The 22,067-nt window shown below is 44.1% G+C and overlaps 1 protein-coding gene across 1 annotated transcript in view; it reads right to left on the reverse strand.

Annotated features, from left to right (window-relative positions):
* LOC121572102 (adhesion G protein-coupled receptor L3-like) overlaps positions 1 to 22,067 on the reverse strand; it is a 240,196-nt gene that overhangs the window by 119,819 nt on the left and 98,310 nt on the right. Inside the window, 3 exon segments of the mRNA XM_045221718.1 lie at positions 1,933 to 2,118; positions 9,796 to 9,899; positions 13,284 to 13,634. Coding sequence (XP_045077653.1) covers positions 1,933 to 2,118; positions 9,796 to 9,899; positions 13,284 to 13,634 — 641 coding nt within the window.

Below are 22,067 nucleotides of genomic sequence, written 5' to 3' on the forward strand. Positions count from 1 at the left end.
TGAAGGAAGGCTCTCGCTCCTTCCAATCAGTCAGCCCATTTTCCTGGAAATGGTCCCGTTAGCGCCTTTCGCATGACACTTTGATCATGAATGTGGCACGGATCTTGGTGTTTGCCAACTCAATCGGCTCTTTGTCTGCCGGCGGAGAAGCATTGTGCTCACTATCAAAGGGATCTTTAAATCCGTTAGCTTTTAGCAGATTGTGTCAAAATGATTGAACTCAGAGGTAAACACACGTGCGAGGGGGAGAGAGAGGTGGAGCACCAGCGCTACTGGCTGCTATGCCAGCCGGGATTAAAGGGGAAAGGATGGAGGACAGAGCGGCGAGGACAACCTTGAATAGTATAGAGAGAGCGCTAGGGGAGCTTTGTCATAGGTCCTTGGTGTACTAGGTAGTTAGTGTATTTATCTAAGAGATAATGATCAAATGGGAAAAATACTATTCTCGCAGTAGTAGCTTTCCTTATTCTAGACATTATCTTTTTTGGCATCATCATAAGAGAAGATGTAAATTCATTTTTTACATTCACATTTTTAGTCATTTAACAGCCGCTCTTATCCAGAGCGACTTACAGAAGCAAATAGGGTTAAGTGCCTTGCTCAAGGGCACATCAAAAAAATTTCTTTACCTAGTCAACTCTGGGATTCAAACCAGCAACCTTTCAGTTACCTGCCTAACGGTCTTAACCACTAGGCTAACTGCGGCCCCTCTAGTCTAGGCTAATGTTTATTTTTACATACTGTATATTCATAGTACATTGGCTTCAGTTTTACGACAAGATTATAACAATAAAAATCAAGGATCCTCTCCCATAAAACGTTGTTTGAATTGTAACTTTTCTTCACATTTTATTTTCAAGATGGCTACCTCGTAAAAGCCATAGATGAATAGATCAGAAGTGCAAGCCGTCAGGTTTCTCTTCAGCCCGTTGGCGATCACCATCGCCTCGCTCTCCAATGGAGGGAACGACACTTAAATCTCAATGGAGGCATCTGGCTGCATGCGGCAATTAAATAAAGTCAGTGAAAAAAAGCTATTGGGAAACAGGTGTTATTGTTCCACTACAAGTGAAGCCGCTCAAACAAATTAACGGCTGACATTTAGAATTTCACTGATGTTTGCTTTTCCGTTGGTTGCGTCACATTGCCTGAGTGCCCCTATGTGTACCCAACTGTGAATTTGGGAATAATTGCATTAGGTTGGGGCTACAAAAACCTCCTGCACTCTTGGGTTTAGAAAACAGCAATGTTTAATACATTTCCTTGTCATTAGAATGAAATGAGCATGAGCACCTCTTCAGACGTGCCTGGAATATCCGTATGACCTCTTAAAAAGTCTACCTACTTTGGAATAATCCTACCCACGCGTTTGCTGGTATAATTAGCTACAACCCCAACCAACTTTTGATAATATAAAGCAGTACAGCCTATGAAGTGAGGCTTCGAGATATCCCCCTGCGTTTGGCTGCTTGTAGATCTTTTTCTTGAACGGCAGCAGATCGCTAGATGCGAGAAATAATGCAGGAGATCATTTGGTATGACAGTGCTGTGGCCGGAGTACAGATCATTAAAACAATGCCTACTGTTCAGGTTCGACTGGCTTGAAATCCTTGTCTGGCCCCCACCGGTGAAAAATAAAGTTTCAGAGAATGAAGAAAACAAAGAAAGGTGAATAAAGTCAGTTCTTTCTTCGCCTATGAATCAATTCTCATATATATCCTCCTTTCTTCATCCTGTGTCCTTGGTGGACCACTGATCTGAACAATCTGGATAGGTGAGGCGAAAGGTTGGAAACCCTACTGGTTATGTTGCTCTTGCCTGTCACAATCTGTCAAATCAACTAGTCCCGAAGGGAAGGAGACGAGGAAAGGAAATTAGTTGTGAGTATTATGACACAGCCATTGTTTTTCCCAGACTGAGGTAGAAACCTACCTTGTTGAGGCTGCGGGCTGCGCTATCTTTGCCTCCAGGGGTAAGGTTCCTCAGCTGCACGTCAAGTAGGTCCACAAGCTGACCCATGGCCTTGACTGTGTAGGTGATGTCCCCTGCTTGAAGGTTACTCTTGGTTTGCTCCGACAGCTCCCTGGCAATGATGGCTGCAGTCTCTCCGGCTTTGAGCTGGAAAAACAACAACATACACACAAATGAACCACGCTTGATAGCACACACACATTCACATTGACGCATACACAGTATGAAATTAACCACTGACCATCATGCTATGTAGCTATAGTACAAATGGACTGGCCATAGGGCAGCTCGGGCAAATGCCAGATGGGCTGGCCAAACATGAACCCAGTTGGCTGGTCTAAATTGGGGGTTTTGCACTATTTAGCTAATAATGGGGTCCTCGAGGGGAAAAAATAGGCAGGTGTATAATATGATCGGTTCAAATCAATAATATGAGGATTCAATATTTCATTCAATGTTACTGAATGACCAGTGTAAACTCTCTTTTACGCTACTTAAAATCCATTCCAGTCTCAAATTTCACTTCAGGTATGAAATATATATATATTTTTTCCTTGCTTTCCATCTATCCTGATTACCATTTGACATGTGTAATCAATCTGATAATAGCTCCACCTTGCCTCACTAGGTGGAATCTCTCTCTCTCTCTCTCTCTCTCTCTCTCTCTCTCTCTCTCTCTCTCTCTCTCTCTCTCTCTCTCTCTCTCTCTCTCTCTCTCTCTCTCTCTCTCTCTCTCTCTCTCTCTCTCTCTCTCTCTCTCTCTCTCTCTCTCTCTCTCTCTCTCTCTCTCTCTCTCTCTCTCTCTCTCTCTCTCTCTCTCTCTGGATGAATCTGATAATTTGCTAATGAGGAGTCTCCATTTGCCCACAAACTACCAACCACTTTGTAGTCATCGGGTTTCTTGGTTTTTAAATTACAACATATAAATCTGCCAAGCAGAGAGGCCTAATGATGTCTAGAGGAGTCTCATTTCATAGTGCAATGTGTTTCTGTGCTTTTAATTTATCTTGAATTGGATTACGAAATATCTTTCATCTACAACACAGACATTTAATTCAATAACAACTGTTCTATTCAAATGGGTAATGTTTTCACATGCAGAAGATTGGGCTACTGTTCAGAAACAACATTTAATCAGGTCAGTATTCAGACCCCAAGGCTTTTCCACATTTGGTTATGTTACAGCCTTATTCTAAAACTGATTAAATAAAAAAATGTCCTCATCAATCTACACACAATACCCCATAATAATGAATGAAATCTTGCGACTTGTGACGGCCGGCCGCCCAACAACCTGCCCGCTTGACCCTATCCCCTCCTCTCTTCTCCAGACCATCTCCGGTGACCTTCTCCCTTACCTCACCTCGCTCATCAACTCATCCTTGACCGCTGGCTATGTCCCTTCCGTCTTCAAGATGGCAAGAGTTGCACCCCTTCTCAAAAAACCAACACTCGATCCCACTGATGTCAACAACTACAGACCAGTATCCCTTCTTTATTTTCTCTCCAAAACTCTTGAGCGTGCCGTCTTTAGCCAACTCTCTTGCTATCTCTCTCAGAATGACCTTCTTGATCCAAACCAGTCAGGTTTCAAGACTGGTCATTCAACTGAGACTGCTCTTCTCTGTGTCACGGAGGCTCTCCGCACTGCTAAAGCTAACTCTCTCTCCTCTGCTCTCATCCTTCTAGACCTATCTGCTGCCTTTGATACTGTGAACCATCAGATCCTCCTCTCCACCCTCTCCGAGTTGGGCATCTCCGGCGCGGCTCACTCTTGGATTGCGTCCTACCTGACCGGTCGCTCCTAGAAAGTGGCGTAGCGAGAATCTGTCTCCACACCACGTGCTCTCACCACTGGTGTCCCCCAGGGCTCAGTTCTAGGCCCTCTCCTATTCTCGCTATACACCAAGTCACTTGGCTCTGTCATATCCTCACATGGCCTCTCCTATCATTGCTACGCAGACAACACACAACTAATCTTCTCCTTTCCCCCTTCTGATAACCAGGTGGCGAATCGCATCTCTGCATGTCTGGCAGACATATCAGTGTGGATGACGGATCACCACCTCAAGCTGAACCTTGGCGAGACGGAGCTGCTCTTCCTCCCAGGGAAGGACTGCCCGTTCCATGATCTCGCCATCACGGTTGACAACTCCGTTGTGTCCTCCTCCCAGAGTGCGAAGAGCCTTGGCGTGACCCTGGACAACACCCTGTCATTCTCCGCTAACATCAAGGCGGTGACCCGATCCTGTAGGTTCATGTTCTACAACATTCGGAGAGTACGACCCTGCCTTACACAGGAAGCGGCACAGGTCCTAATCCAGGCACTTGTCAAATCCCGTCTGGATTACTGCAACTCGCTGTTGGCTGGGCTCCCTGCCTGTGCCATTAAACCCCTACAACTCATCCAGAATGCTGCAGCCCGTCTGGTGTTCAACCTTCCCAAGTTCTCTCACATCACCCCACTCCTCTGCACACTCCACTGGCTTCCAGTTGAAGCTCGCATCTGTTACAAGACCATGGTGCTTGCCTACGGAGCTGTGAGGGGAACGGCACCTCCGTACCTTCAGGCTCTGACCAGTCCCTACACCCAAACGAGGGCATTGCGTTCATCCACCTCTGGCCTGCTGGCCCCCCTACCTCTGCGGAAGCACAGTTCCCGCTCAGCCCAGTCAAAACTGTTCGCTGCTCTGACACCCCAATGGTGGAACAAGCTCCCTCACAACGCCAGGACAGCGGAGTCACTCACCACCTTCCGGAGACACTTGAAACCCCACCTCTTTAAGGAATACCTGGGATAGGATAAAGTAATCCTTCTACCGCCCCTTACCCCACAAAAAAAAACAAAAAAAACATATTGTAAAGTGGTAATCCCACTGGCTATAAGGTGAATGCACCAATTTGCAAGTCGCTCTGGATAAGAGCGTCTGCTAAATGACGTAAATGTAAATGTAATAACAAAGCGAAAACAGGTTTGTAGAAATGTTTGCAAATGTATAAAATAAATAAAAAACGGAAATACCTTATTTACATAAGTATTCAGACCCTTTGCTATGAGACTGTAAATTGAGCTCAGGTGCATCCTCTTTCCATTGATCATCCTTGAGATGTTTCTTCAACTTGATTGGAGTCCACCTGTGGTAAATTCAATTGATTGGACATGATTTGGAAAGGCACACATCTGTCTACATAAGGTCCCACAGTTGACAGTGCATGTCAGAGCAACAACCAAGCCATGAGGTCAAAGGAATTGTCCATAGAGCTCCGAGACAGGATTGTGTAAAGGCACAGATCTGAGGAAGGGTACCAAAAACTGTCTGCAGCATTGAAGGCCCCCAATAACACAGTGGCCTCCATCATTCTTAAATGGAAGAAGTTTGGAACTACCAAGACTCTTTCTAGAGCTGGCCGCCCGGCCAAACTGAACAATCGGGGGAGAAGTGCCTTGGTCAGAGAGGTGAACAAGAACCCGATGGTCACTCTTACAGAGCTCCAGAGTTCCTCTGTGGAGATGGGAGAACCTTCCAGAAGGACAACCATCTCTGCAGCACTCCACCAATCAGGCATTTATGTTAGAGTGGCCAGACGGAAGCCACTCCTCAGTAAAAAGCACATGACAGCCCGCTTGGAGTTTGCCAAAAGGCACCTGAAGACTCTCAGACCATGAGAAACAAGATTCTCTGGTCTGATGAAACCAAGATTGAACTTGTTGGCCTGAATGCCAAGTGTCACGTATGAAGCAAACTTGGCACCATCCCTAGGGTGAAGCATGGTGGTGGCAGCGTCATGCTGTGGGGATGTTTTTCAGCGGCAGGGACTGGGAGACTAGTCAGGATCAAGGGAAAGATTAACGGAGCAAAGTACAGAGATATCCTTGATGAAAACCTGCTCCAGAGCGCTCAGGATCTCAGACTGGGGCGAAGGTTCACCTTCCAACAGGGCAACAACTCTAAGCACACAGCCAAGATAACGCATGAGTGGCTTCGGGACAAGTCTCTGAATGTCCTTCAGTGGCCCAGCCAGAGCCCGGACTTGAACCCGATCGAACATCTCTAAAGAGACCTGAAAATAACTGTGCAGGGACGCTCCCCATCCAACCTGACAGAGCTTGAGAGGATCTGCAGAGAAGAATGGGAGAAACTCCCCAAATACAGGTGTGCCAAGCTTGTAGCATCATACCCAAGAAGACTCAAGGCTGTAATCGCTGCCAAAGGTGCTTCAACAAAGTACTGAGTAAATGGTCTGAATATTTATGTAAATGTGATATATATATATATTTTTTAAATTTATACATTTGCTAAAATTTCTAAAAAACAGTTTTTGCTTTGTTATTATGGGATATTGTGTGTATATTGATGAGGGTAAACAACAATTTAATTACTTTTAGAATAAGGCTGTAACAAAATGTGGAAAAAGTCAAGGTGTCTGAATACATTCCGAATGCACTGTAGGAGTCAGTCTGGGACTTTGTCCCAAATGGCACCCTATTCCCTATATACAGTGGGGGGGGAAAAGTATTTAGTCAGCCACCAATTGTGCAAGTTCTCCCACTTAAAAAGATGAGAGAGGCCTGTAATTTTCATCATAGGTACACGTCAACTATGACAGACAAATTGAGATTTTTTCTCTCCAGAAAATCACATTGTAGGATTTTTAATGAATTTATTTGCAAATTATGGTGGAAAATAACTATTTGGTCACCTACAAACAAGCAAGATTTCTGGCTCTCACAGACCTGTAACTTCTTCTTTAAGGCTCCTCTGTCCTCCACTCGTTACCTGTATTAATGGCACCTGTTTGAACTTGTTATCAGTATAAAAGACACCTGTCCACAACCTCAAACAGTCACACTCCAAACTCCACTATGGCCAAGACCAAAGAGCTGTCAAAGGACAGCAGAAACAAAATTGTAGACCTGCACCAGGCTGGGAAGACTGAATCTGCAATAGGTAAGCAGCTTGGTTTGAAGAAATCAACTGTGGGAGCAATTATTAGGAAATGGAAGACATACAAGACCACTGATAATCTCCCTCGATTTGGGGCTCCACGCAAGATCTCACCCCGTGGGGTCAAAATGATCACAAGAACGGTGAGCAAAAATCCCAGAACCACACGGGGGGACCTAGTGAATGACCTGCAGAGAGCTGGGACCAAAGTAACAAAGCCTACCATCAGTAACACACTACGCCGCCAGGGACTCAAATCCTGCAGTGCAAGACGTGTCCCCCCTGCTTAAGCCAGTACATGTCCAGGCCCGTCTGAAGTTTGCTAGAGTGCATTTGGATGATCCAGAAGAGGATTGGGAGAATGTCATATGGTCAGATGAAACCAAAATAGAACTTTTGGTAAAAACTCAACTCGTCGTGTTTGGAGGACAAAGAATGCTGAGTTGCATCCAAAGAACACCATACCTACTGTGAAGCATGGGGGTGGAAACATCATGCTTTGGGGCTGTTTTTCTGCAAAGGGACCAGGACGACTGATCTGTGTAAAGGAAAGAATGAATGGGGCCATGTATCGTGAGATTATGAGTGAAAACCTCCTTCAATCAGCAAGGGCATTGAAGATGAAACGTGGCTGGGTCTTTCAGCATGACAATGATCCCAAACACACCGCCCGGGCAACGAAGGAGTGGCTTCGTAAGAAGCATTTCAAGGTCCTGGAGTGGCCTAGCCAGTCTCCAGATCTCAACCCCATAGAAAATCTTTGGAGGGAGTTGAAAGTCTGTGTTGCCCAGCGACAGCCCCAAAACATCACTGCTCTAGAGGAGATCTGCATGGAGGAATGGGCCAAAATACCAGCAACAGTGTGTGAAAACCTTGTGAAGACTTACAGAAAACGTTTGACCTGTGTCATTGCCAACAAAGGGTATATAACAAAGTATTGAGAAACTTTTGTTATTGACCAAATACTTATTTTCCACCATAATTTGCAAATAAATTAATAAAAAATCCTACAATGTGATTTTCTTGATTTTTTTTCCTCATTTTGTCTGTCATAGTTGACGTGTACCTATGATGAAAATTACAGGCCTCTCTCATCTTTTTAAGTGGGAGAACTTGCACAATTTGTGGCTGACTAAATAATTTTTTTCCCCACTGTAGTGCAACTTTTGAACAGGTCTCGTAGGGCTCTGGTTAAAAGTAGTGTACTATAAAATTAATTAATAGAAGCATTAGGGGGAGAACGCAGTGTCCGCAGAAAAGGGTCTCACATGATTTACTTGGCCATCACTTGCAATCATTGCCTCTGTGTTTATTAGCAGATCCAATTACACCGGCTTAATTTGCCTTTCTTTGAGAACCCTGATCCTGTGTGGACAGTGTGTGGAGAGTAGAGAAGCTCTCTCTCTTCTTCTTCTCTCCCTCTCGCCCATATCTCTTCTTCTCTCCCTCTCTCCCACATCTCTTCTTCTCTCCCTCTCTCCCACGTCTCTTCTTCTCTCCCTCTCTCCCACATCTCTTCTTCTCTCCCACGTCTCTTCTTCTCTCCCTCTCGGTTTCTCTATTTCTCTTAATAAGAAGAGCTATGGCCACAGTAAGAAAAAGTGAGGTCTGTCATTGCTCTCTCTCAGCCTCTACCAGCCACTCCCTATCTCACGGAGTTCATCTCTCAGCGTCTTCCTGTTAATGAGAAGAACCAGGGACAGTGCTGTGAAAATATGCGCCAGACGGAATTCTGGGACGCCTGACAGGTTGATCTTCATTTAAATTCCCTGTCGCCACAGCGACAACGAGGGATGACAGGCACATCGCTCATGCCTAATTTGCGTAATAAAGATTAATAACACTTTTGTTAAAAATGTATCCATATTCCGATAGTCACTCCCACTAAGTATGTGTATATGGGAAAGGTGTATAGGTGTCAAGTTTTGTGCTGCTTTGCATGTGAGATACTGTAGTTAGGATGTACACTATAATAGACTAAGAATGTGAGTCAGGAAACAGAGAGCGACATTATGGTAAAGGATAGTACAGAAGAGTGGAATCATCTCCATATCGATTTCAACAGAATGCCACTGAGCTGTAGTTAATACCCAAAACATCAGCCCACGGTAGACTTTTACCGCACATTGCAAAAAATGCACCTGATACTTCTCTCTCTCTCTCTCTCTCTCCCTACCTCCCTCTCTCTAGCATTATCTCTCTACCCCTCTATCTCTCTCTCTCTCTTTACCTCCCTCTTGCTCTCACTTTTTTAGCCACTTGTGGATCCATATCCACAAAGCTCTGTTGGTTAAGGGGCTGCAATTTGCCGCTCTGGAGTGGATTATAAGTGTTATTGCCGGCATGCCTTGGGCTCCTGGGAGTTTTTGAGATCCGATGCATTTCATAAACAGGGATAGTGATGCTACTAGTACTACTAGTGCTACTGCTGTAGCCCCAATAACCATCTCTTCTGTGTCTGCCACTCCATTATAGATTTAAACACAGAATGCGTGGAGCTCTTCGAGTAATTCTCATTCTGGGGGAATGAGATTGACGCCTCTGGGCCTAAAGAAAATGGCAGAATGGGGGGCCATAATTGTGTAGTGGGTGTATTGGCCAACATTGTGAACTCAATGCAGTAGGTAGGAAAGTGTTCTAAGATGGCTGCTTTCAACTGTGGTCCTTGGGTCTGTAGTGAGTGGACATTAATTGACTAAGTTCTTCTCAGCAGGGACAAAGAAAACCTGTGGAACACAGTGGCCCTAGCCTAGAGGATGGAAGGATGGGCATAGTATCCCCTTAGTCGAAGAGGTTTCCATTGTTGCCAAGTGAACAAGTGTGAATTGCCAAGCATGAAGTGTGTGTCCGTGAGTTGGTCCTCTTGGGGGCCCCTTACCTTCTGGGTGATGACATTGACCCACGGGGACGTACAGTTGCTGAGGTTGGGCCCTTGGGGGTCCCAGTATCCTTCGGGCCCCATACACAGATACATGGCCACGCCTGTGGAAGAAAACAATACTCAGAGTTAGAGGCAATAGAGCAAAACACTGGGATTCATATCTCAAAGCTATCCCTGGAGATCAATGCAATGCTACCAGCGACAATTACCATGTTGGTAAGAAAACAAACGATAGTCCCCTGAACGTATGTCTGGAAGGGGAGAGTTGGGAGCAGTATTGGGGATCAACACCACTCTGAAGACCATACTTTTATCCAACAATCCCCCAGGGTAAAAAACTATCCCATTGCAAGACGCGTGCTTCGAAACAACTGTATTCTCACAACAGCTTTGTTTGTTTGCATCTTCATTGTTCATCCTCATACAATCTGTTGGTGTTTGTCTGTATGAACGTGCATGTCACGACTTTGCCCCCAAAATAGAAATTTCCCAATCAAACCACCATGTCCTTAAAACCAATTCCACTTAATGGTAAAATAAATATATTTGGGGATATGACAAATGAATGTAATCGACTGGTTTCATCTCCACATGTTAAATGAAGTCAGGTATATTGGATAGTGTGTGAATCTAGTAATTAAGAGTCGGAGCACCTCTGCATTTGTTAAACGGGTGCGACAGTTGAACTCCTGGCAAAAATACACCAAACTGTGTTCCAATTAAGTTGGAAATCCTGGAGTTCGTTACGAAAGGTCAATTAATGCTGCCTGAGGGAGACGACTGGTACTGATGAGGATGTGGAGCGACGTGTGTCTGTGTGTGTGTGTGTGTGTGTGCATGTGTGGCTTTTGGGTCACAAAGGGCTTCTGAAAAAGGGTCAGTTAAAAATGGGACTACGCCCCTATCAGTGCTTTTACTAACTCTGCGTATAAACTGTAATTGCGTCTATATAAACTCACCCTCCCCTAAGGGCTCTGGTCAAAAGTAGTGCACTGAAAAGGGAATAGGGTGGAATTTGGGACGCATCGCATTTTAAAGGGATACAGATAGAGGGAAACAGGACAAGTTCATAATGTGGGCTATGCCATTGAAAGTGTTTATATTCAATCTGTGTATAAACTGCAATTGTGTATTTTTATAAACTATCAACTCCATGACTGGGGAAGAAAAACACTAGTCTCCGATTGGTACATGTCTATGGGATATAGAGAGAGGGAGGGGGAGACAGACAGCTAACATTAACTGATATCAACTTTGACTGACACATAATTCCCTTCCCAGTCCTCCTTGGACTTCCTAACGTTTGATGGGTTTATCAGATAGGCCTCAACCTGACAGAGAGGAGCAAGAGATAAAGATGGGGAGAGAATGATAGCATGAGTGAGACTGCGAGAGAGAGAGAGAGAGAGAGAGAGAGAGAGAGAGAGAGAGAGAGAGAGAGAGAGAGAGAAAGAGAGAGAAAGAGAGAGAAATAGAGAGAAAGAGAGAGAGAGAGAGAGAGAGCGAGAGAAAGAGAGAGAAAGAGAGAGAAAGAGAGAGAGAGAGAGAGAGAGAGAGAGAGAGAGAGAGAGAGAGAGAGAGAAAGAGAGATACGGTAGGGATTCAAGGAACTTTCAAAGACAGCCTGTAAGGAAACTCAAAGCCGTCCTCTACTTCGACCGTCGGAAGTGTGGCGGCTTTGAAGAGAGACGCACAGAGGGGCGGTGGTTTTGTGTCCCTCTTGTCTTGCCGTACACCGGAGGCGTTCGAGAGGCCTCGTCGCGGGGACTGATGTCGCCAGTTAATGAGGAGAAGAAGGCGGGAGACAAGACAGTCCCCAAACCGGGTTGCAATATTTCTGGGCTTGTAATCAAAAAGTATCTTTAAATAGTAGTGCTGATCTAGGATCAGGCCCCCGTCCTTTCCATAAAATCTTATTCATTATGATCTAAACAGCAAAACTGACCCTATATCAGCACTTCAACTTTGATACTTTGTGAATATGAGCCCTGAACAGCACTGGGACACAACCGCTGACACCCTAACCAACCCCATGTTGGGCGCCATGTTCCAACGCAAATCTTCTAATCCTGATTCTAACGGCAACAATCACATGTATTTCTTCCATCTCTCTTTGATATCACTCTCTCCATGTAGATCTATGCTTACTATTGACTTCAAAACCATTTCCCTTAATATCAGAGGCGCTTGATCTTCTATGGACCTTAATATGTTGGTATACATTCCTTTAGGCCTGTGACAATTGATACCAGTTGGCACAGGAGGAGAGGAAGAAACAAGTGAAGTGGCGCCTTACGAACAAGTGCCCTCGTTAAAGAGCACACCCAACCACATTTTAGTGTTAATTAATTAGACTTGGAATTGTTTCCTGGGAATGAAGAAGCATAGGGGAGGTTTCCACCATCTTTAGCTTCTCTACTCTCAGCGAGTCAAGCATAAGGCGAGGGGGGATACATACAAACATAACAACAAACCTGTAAATAACATTCAGGACAACATTCAGGACAACATTCAGGCGTGCCAAATATCATACTTCAATATGCTTTCCTAATGAGTTGAACATTGGTAGCCGTACAGAGTTGAGAAAAGTGACACCAGAATGTGTTTGACGACAAATTTAGGTAGGAAAACTGAAGGGGGGAAGAGGTTTCAGCATTAATTGATTTAACTGCATGACTTAATTTGGAAATTCACCCCCAGTGAGAAAGAGCAAATTTAAGGGGAAAGCTCTTCCTTTTCTGATCAGCTCCATTCCTGAGGGGCCAATTCAGGAGCCTGCAGAGGATTCTGGTTTGTCTCTGAGGGCCAGACTCATGGCTCATGGCCATTTGCATCCTTATGCATAATTCAATCATAGTTCAATATTCCATACAGTGGTTCAGTTGGTAAGAGCGTGGCGCTAGCAAGGTCGTGGGTTTGATTCCTGCAGGGATCACTGATCTATTTTGGTGATACTTCAGACATTCTCTACATTGCCTGTACTACATAGTGCTTTAAGCTGTTATTTGATGCCATAACTCACACATTAAACCGACATGTTTGTCGCACTGGTCATGATAATTCAACCCGGACAGTGAGTTGCTATATTTGGCAACTACCAACTGTACATGACCATAGTGTAGGCCTATAGTGGTTTATGTACTTTTACCAGACGCAGGCTAGAAGGTTGATGTTTACTGTCATGAATCTTGTCCTGGAGGCAGAACTGAGCGATTTCCGTTAGATGGGCAAGCTGCAAAGTCAAAATTGGCTATATCGTCAAAGTTCATGAAAACAAAAATGAACTTTTTGGTCTTAACTTAAGGTTAGTGTTAGGCATTAGGGTTAGCAGTGTGGGTAAGGTTAAGGTTAGGTTTAAAATCAGATTTGATTACTTTGTGGCTGTAGTCACCATTCTGCAGAGCTGCTTCCAGGTCAAGATTCATGACAATAAATGCCATCCCGCTGCAGACTAACCACAGTATTAAGTAGAACAAACCCATTACCTATTGTTCCAGTCGGGCATGGTTGCCTGGTCACCAGTCCCTGTCTGGTCTTGGGCCAGGACACGTCTGACATGATCATGGGGTTACAGTACTCAATGCCAATGTTGGGGAGCTTGGAGGACGGGGACGACCTTGTGTTGCCCTCTGGGATATTGCCCTCTGCTGGCGGCAATGGCGGCGGCAGGGTAGTCAAGGTGGTGTGTGGTCGCTGGGCAACGGGGGTCGTCGCAGAGGCCCTGGTGGTCGTGGTGGAACTGGTTGTTGACGTGGTCGTTGTGGAAACCGTCGTCGGTCGAGTTGTAGTCCGCGTTGTCGTGGTATCCATAAAAACGATCACAGACGATGACGATTCTGTAGTAGGAGAGATGAAAGAAAGAGAGTTAAGGGAGAAATAACAGCCTTCAAAATGGAATAGGGATAGAGGGATAGAGAAAGAGAAAAAAATTGATTCTGAGCAACGTCTTTTTTTCATTTATTCAGTCACAGTTCATTTATGTCTGAGAGGTGAATTTATTTCAGGGCCAGCGCTAAAATACTCAAAGGGGTTCAATTGTTCCTATCTCCAGTGTCAGTTTAGGAGGAGATAGTTCAGACTGGATCAATTGGATCTGGCAGGTGTGGCTTGGTTGTTCTGGCTCAGTTTCTACCGAGGAGCTGGCAGACTCCCGCAGCTAGGAAAACGCACACAGGCAAGCATTTCCAGCTGAGTGTGTGAGCGTTTGTGTGTGACTGCCTCTGATGCAGTTGTTGCAGACTCCTGTGTTGTTGTGGAGGCTTCTGTCACCCATGATGGAACATCTCATCCTACATCGAGGACAACACGCCTCGGTATCAGACGGATGTAGCTACGGCAGCACTGGACTGGCCTGAGGCTGCAGGAGAAACTTGCTGCTGTGGACTGTGCTGACCACTTTGTCTCCCATTCCATGTACCAGAATGCTGCCATTGGTGAGAACATTCTCACCTTTACTGTTAAGGCGAGGCTGCAAGTTCTACCAACAAAATACAACCTAACACTCTGGTACCCTGCAAACCAGGATCCCTTCTGTATTTCACACCCTGAGTTAAATGTAATGGAGTCTGTTGCACATGTTGTTAATGGTTGCCGTTCATACAAATACTTTTATTGCTAGACATCAACCTGGTAGCTACTGAGGTGAGACAGGTGGTCTCACCAACAGCACAGACACACAGACATTCACTTGTCAGAGGAACCTGGTTTGAGCTTAATGATAATGTGTTTTCTTGTCTGGCGAATAAGCCAGAGATTGTTGTTGTGGGGGACGCCAGAGGGAGGTGATGAGTGGGCTGCTCACTGAACTGTTACATGGAGCAGGACTTTTCTGAAAAGCTCCTTAAATAGCAGCCCCTCATATCACACTTGGACGGCCTGTGATGCAGAAGCATTGATATTTGGTAGTCTGAACCACTTAGGCTTTCGGTACGTGGCCTTCAGATTCCATGCCTGCCTAAGAGTAGTACAAAACAACTGACTAGGTACTGCTCTGTTTCAGTCTTTATGGGGGAGCCTAGCTGTGTGGAGGAGAAGGTACTGCTCTGTTTCAGCCATTATGGGGGAGCTGTGTGGAAGAGAAGGTACTGCTCTGTTTCAGCCATTATGGGGGAGCCTAGCCGTGTGGAGGAGAAGGTACTGCTCTGTTTCAGCCGTTATGGGGGAGCCTAGCTGTGTGGAGGAGAAGGTACTGCTCTGTTTCAGCTGTTTTGGGGGAGCTGTGTGGAGGAGAAGGTACTGCTGTGTTTCAGCCGTTATGGGGGAGCCTACAGTGAGGGAAAAAAGTATTTGATCCCCTGCTGATTTTGTACGTTTGCCCACTGACAAAGACATGATCAGTCTATAATTTCTATGGTAGGTTTATTTGAACAGTGAGAGACAGAATAACAACAAATAATCCAGAAAAAACGCATGTCAAAAATGTTATAAATTGAATTGCATTTTACTGATGGAAATAAGTATTTGACCCCTCTGCAAAACATGACTTAGTACTTGGTGGCAAAACCCTTGTTGGCAATCACAGAGGTCAGATGTTTCTTGTAGTTGGCCACCAGGTTTGCACACATCTCAGGAGGGATTTTGATCCACTCCTCTTTGCAGATCTTCTCCAAGTCATTAAGGTTTCGAGGCTGACGTTTGGCAACTCGAACCTTCAGCTCCCTCCACAGATTTTCTATGGGATTAAGGTCTGGAGACTGGCTAGGCCACTCCAGGACTTTAATGTGCTTCTTCTTGAGCCACTCCTTTGTTGCCTTGGCCGTGTGTTTTGGGTCATTGTCATGCTGGAATACCCATCCATGACCCATTTTCAATGCCCTGGCTGAGGGAAGGAGGTTCTCACCCAAGATTTGACGTTACAAGGCCCCGTCCATCGTCCCTTTGATGTGGTGAATTTGTCTTGTCCCCTTTGCAGAAAAACACCCCCAAAGCATAATGTTTCCACCTCCATGTTTGACGGTGGGGATGGTGTTCTTGGGGTCATAGGCAGCATTCCTCCTCCTCCAAACATGGCGAGTTGAGTAGATGCCAAAGAGCTCGATTTTGGTCTCATCTGACCACAACACTTTCACCAAGTTCTCCTCTGAATCATTCAGATGTTCATTGGCAAACTTCAGACGGCCCTGTATATGTGCTTTCTTGAGCAGGGGGACCTTGCGGGCGCTGCAGGATTTCAGTCCTTCACGGCATAGTGTGTTACCAATTGTTTTCTTGGTGACTATGGTCCCAGCTGCCTTGAGATCATTGACAAGATCATCCCGTGTAGTTCTGGGCTGATTCCTCACCGTTCTCATGATCATTGCAACTCCACGAGGTGAGATCTTGCATGGAGCCCCAGGCCGAGGGAGATTGACAGTTATTTTGTGTTTCTTCCATTTGCGAATAATCACACCAACTGTTGTCACCTTCTCACCAAGCTGATTGGCGATGGTCTTGTAGCCCATTCCAGCCTTGTGTAGGCCTACAATCTTGTCCCTGACATCCTTGGAGAGCTCTTTGGTCTTGGCCATGGTGGAGAGTTTGGAATCTGAATGATTGATTGCTTCTGTGGACAGGTGTCTTTTATACAGGTAACAAACTGAGATTAGGAGCACTCCCTTTAAGAGTGTGCTCCTAATCTCAGCTCGTTACCTGTATAAAAGACACCTGCGAGCCAGAAATCTTTCTGATTGAGAGGGGGTCAAATACTTATTTCCCTCATTAAAATGCAAATCAATTTATAACATTTTTGACATGCGTTTTTCTGGATTTTTGTTTTGTTATTCTGTCTCTCACTGTTCAAATAAACCTACCATTAAAAATATAGACTGATCATTTCTTTGTCAGTGGGCAAACGTACAAAATCAGCAGGGGATCAAATACTTTTTTCCCTCACTGTAGCTATGTGGAGGAGAAGGTGCTTTTTGTTTCCTTAAGTGTCCTTGCATCAACGGCCTTTGAAATGTTTGAATCCTTTATGATGTAATGTGATTTGTGGATTAAAAAAAATATTTAAAATGTGTGTTTGTGTACATACCAAGTCTTTCTGCATAGCAAGTCAATAACAGTATCGTAGCTGTGTGTAATTCCAGGTGGGGAGGAGGAAGACAATGGTGTCGTATGACATTGTTTTTCTTTGTCTCCCCGCGGCGCAGATTAGTGATACGTGGGTTTAGAGTCATTAAATATTGTGTGGATGAAGGGCGGGTAGGTGGCAGGTGGGTTGAATAAAGAGAAAACAATACATAAAAAATACAGAAATGTATGACTCGTGCAATTTATAGCTATAGGCTACGTTGAGGTTTTTCTTTCATTATTTTTATGCTATCTGGCATTTGTGCGTAAGTCTATAAGGTTTAGGGCCAAACTGTACGCACGCCAAACAACCTACATGCCAATCGCCAAATGCAAAAAGGACAATGTTGGTGTTTAATTCAATAAGAGAAAAGCTGCGAAATGGAGAGTTGAAAATAAAGATAAGGGAGGGTCAGTAAAGTAATGTTTGCTCCGTGAAAGAAGCAGAGGTGACAGAAAACTTCACTGATGTCAACTATACTGAACAAAAATATAAACGCAGCATGCAAACATATCAAAGATTTGACTGAGTTATAGTTCATCTGAGGAAATCAGTCAATTAAATAAATAAAAATGTGGCCCTAATCTATGGATTTCCCATGACTGGGAATACAGATATGCATCTGTTGGTCACAGATTCCCCCCACAAAAAAATAAAAATGGGCCTCAGGATCTCCTCAAGGTATTTCTGTGCATTCAAATTGCCATCGATAAAATGCAATTCTGTTCGTTGTCCGTAGTTTATGCCTGCCCATACCATAACCCCACTGCCACCATGGGGCATTCTGTTCACAACGTTGACATTAGCAAACCACTCGCCCACACGACCCAATACATGTGGTCTGCATTAGTGAGGCCGGTTAAACGTCCTGCCAAATTCTCTAAAACAATGTTGGAGTTGGCTTATGGTAGAAAAATGAACATTCAATTATCTGGCAACAGCTCTGGTAGACATTCCTGCAGTCAGCATGCCAATTGCACACTCCCTCAAAACTGAAGATGTCTGTGGCAATGTGTTGTGTGACAAAACTGCACATTTTAGAGTATCCTTTTATTGTCTCCAGCACAAGGTGCACCTGTGTAATGATCATGCTGTTTAATCAGCTTCTTGATATGCCATACCTGTCAGGTGGATGGATTATCTTGGCAAAGGAGAAATGTTCACCAACAGGGTATAAACAAATGTGTACACAAAATAAATACTATTTTTGTGGATATGGAAAATGTATCTGATCCTTTATTTCAGCTCATGAAACATGGGACCAACACTTTACATGTTGCGTTTATATTTTTGTTCAGTGTAGATTGAAGCATTCATTTCATTCTATCGATTTATGAAATAAAAGACAAACCCACACTGCTCTTGCCAGTTTTACTGTTCTTTATTAAGCTTTATGTATTGGCCTCAAGGCCTTTGTCAAAGCTTTTGTCAATTTTGTTGAATAATGTCAATTTATGACATTCTGGTGAGCAATGGTTTATTTATTTAGTCTTCTAGAGCAACATAATGACAGAAGAGATGCTGCATGTATCTAATTATAGACAAGTTGACTAACAACTAGCCTCCCAAAATGTCGGAAATGATAAACAGAAACATATTAGGCAAAATAAAATCCTGCACCCCGTCAACAAATCATTCCGCCATCTCTGACTGTAGCATACAGTGCATTTTCTATATTAGCGGGCTAGGATCGGGTGCAGGCCTCAGATTGTCACTTTATCACATATAGTTGGGCGGTTACGGATGGGTTATTAGCAATTGCAGATACACATTAAAGATTCTCTTATGATCTTGTTTCCCTGAGGTCTTGAGTTAAGGGCTTGCTTCCAAACACACACACACACACACACACACACACACACTCACCCCTTAGCTATCACACAGGCAAACACACCCGTAGGCAGATCTACAAAAACAAACATATGTGGGAGCAAACACACCCCCCTACCCCCACCACACACACACACACCACACCACATCATTACAATCCCCCATGATATGCTCATCAATCATTTCAGCTAAAGCCCCCCTCCGCTCTCCTCCCTCCCCCGCTCTCCCTGATTGTATTTAGCAATGAGCATCTTATGACTGTGTGGTCTAGGCTTAGCTGTAAAGGGTTAGAGCCAGGAGGGTAAGGCCAGGCCTCATAACACTCCAGCAAACAGTGGGAGAGGGAGAGTGCAGGTAAATCACGGACAACAACACACACACACACACTCTTATAAGGGAGCTGTCCCTCTAACTCTCACCTCTGTGGCCATTATCTTGTGTCTTAGTGGGACCCAGGATATAGGAGGTAGGACCAACATTGGGTAGGACCCTAGGAAACCTAGCTCTCTGGAGAATAAAGGTCAGGCCCCATAGCCACTCTGATGCGGCAATCCATTCCAAATGCAATCATGAAGCAGGCGTTTGCTCTTCTACAAATAGTTAAGTGCAGCAAAAGTGACAAGTATGATAGATGATGCTGATACCATCCTACAATAAAGGGGGATAGTACAGGATTAAAACAGGGTCCTTTGTGTGGCCTGGCTGGTCTAGCGGCAATGATGCAGTCTCTGGCACAAATGTCTACGGTGACGACCTACTACCCTTTGACCTCTGTCCATCTTCCCTCACTGTCATCCTCTCTTTCTATCTATTCCATAAAGTCTGAAAATACCCTAAAAACTAAATGAAGTAGTACAGGGGCCTTTGTGAAAGTGTAAAGCATGTTACATTGACAATGTGTAGGCCTATGGCAGGGGTATTTATAATCAGCCTGGAGGTCCGGAGGTCTGGACTTCTGCTGATTTTCTGTTCTACCTGATAATTAACACCCACCTGGTGTCCCAGGTCTAAATAAGTCCTTGATTAAAGGGTAAGAATTACAATCAGCAGTGAAAAACATTCAATGACATTCAACAACAAACAAAGGTATCCTGCTATGATTAAATATGTTTTTTTCTTTCTAGTGGTAAATAAAACAGTTTCAAGGCTATATTATCTCCAACAAACAGTGAGTTGTAGTGTTTTTAAGATCCCTAGGTATCCGTCGACTGCTGTGGGGCTACTCCATCAATAAAGACTGCCTTAACCAGAATCCTATTTAATCAAGCTAACAGGAGGCACAGAGGCAGCGTTTTCCCTCATCGTAATGCACATTTAATAATGTCCTATAGTACTTTTGCCTGCTCACAAAACATACGTGCATATCATGCTTAAATGTATACAGCCACTGTTGATAATACACATTTTGTGCATACATGTACACACACCCACCCACCCTAATGTGTCATATACACTAAGTTTTACAACACCTACTCATTCAAGGGTTTTTCATTATTTTTACTATTGTCTACATTGTAGAATAATAGTGAAGACATCAAAACTATACAATAACACATATGGAATCATGTAGTAACCAAATAAGTGTTAAACTAATCAAAATATATTCTTCAAATAGCCACCCTTTGCCTTGATGACAGCTTTGCACACTCTTGGCATTCTCTCAACCAGCTTCATGTAGTCACCTGAAATGCATTTCAATTAACAGGTGTGCCTTCTTAAAAGTTAATTTGTGGAATTTCTTTCCTTCTTAATGCACTTGAGCCAATCAGTTGCGTTGTGACAAGGTAGGGGGGTATACAGAAGATAGCCTATTTGGTAACAGACCAAGTCCATATTATGGCAAGAACAGCTCAAATAAGCAAAGAGAAACAACAATCCAAAGACATGAAGGTCAGTCAATACGTAACATTTCAAGAACTTTGAAAGTTTCTTCAAGTGCAGTCGCAAAAAACATCAAGGGCTATGATGAAAATGGCTCTCATGAGGACCACCACAGGAATGGAAGACCCAGAGTTCCCTCTGCTGCAGAGGATAAGTGCATTAGAGTTAGCAGCCTCAGAAATTGCAGCCCAAATAAATGCTTCACAGAGTTCAAGTAACAGACACATTTCAACATCAACTGTTCAGAGGAGACTGTTTGAATCAAGCCTTCATGGTCGAATTGCTGCAAAGAAACCACTACTAAAGGACACCAATAAGAAGAAGAGACTTGCTTGGGCAAAGAAACACGAGCATTGGACATTAGACCAGTAGAAATGTGTCCAAATTGGGGATTTTTTGTTCCAACCGCCGTGTCTTTGTGAGACGCGGTGTGGGTGAACGGATGATCTCCGCATGTGTATTTCCCATCGTAAAGCATGGAGGAGGAGGTGTTATGGTGTGGGGGTGCTTTGCTGGTGACACCCTCTGTGATTTATTTAGAATTCAAGGCACACTTAACCTGCATGGCTACCACAGCATTCTGCAGCGATACGCCATCCCATCTGGTTTGGGCTTAGTGGGACTATTGTTTGTTTTTCAACAGGACAATGACCCAACACACCTCCAGGCTGTGTAAGGGCTATTTTACCAAGAAGGAGAGTGATGGAGTGCTGCATCAGATTTCCTAGCCTCTACTATCCCCCGACCTCAACCAAATTGAGATGGTTTGGGATGAGTTGGACCGCAGAGTGAAGGAAAAGCAGCCAACAAGTGCTCAGCATATGTGGGAACTCCTTCAAGACTGTTGGAAAAGCATTCCAGGTGAAGCTGGTTGAGAGAATGCCAAGAGTGTGCAAAGCTATTATCAAGGCAAAGGGTGGCTATTTGAAGAATCTCAAATATAAAATATATTTTGATTTGTTTAACACTTTTTTGGTTACTACATGATTCCATATGTGTTATTTCATAGTTTTGATGTCTTCACTGTTATTCTACAATGTAGAAAATAGTAAAAATAAAGAAAAACCCTTGAATGAGTAGGTGTTCTAAAACTTTTGACCGGTAGTGTAACTCTTCTTCTACCCGCCAATCAAAAGCGAATGAACGCAGAACTAGGTCTAACATTTCTGCTGCGTCAAAGACATTACCATCAGCAATGACAGTAACGCATTAACGTTAATCTGTGCTACAATTCACAATGGCTCCTTGCCTCCTTCCGCAGAAATTACCATTTGGAGTGATGGTGGTGAAAATAGCACAGAGCACATCGTTACATTTACTTACTTATCGTTACATTTACTTACTTATGATGCTTTCTATTTATTCATCCATTTTTAAGAGATAGCGATGAGTATCTCTCGTATCACACACGAACACTTGTGTGGCTAGCCGCTTTCAATTTCCCTTGAAACGCATTGTGAAGGACCTCTCTTGGGCTGAGGGTGTATGGTTATGTCCCAAATGGCAC

This window comes from Coregonus clupeaformis, chromosome 8 (genome assembly GCF_020615455.1).
Source record: "Coregonus clupeaformis isolate EN_2021a chromosome 8, ASM2061545v1, whole genome shotgun sequence".
Classification (NCBI taxonomy): domain Eukaryota; kingdom Metazoa; phylum Chordata; class Actinopteri; order Salmoniformes; family Salmonidae; genus Coregonus; species Coregonus clupeaformis.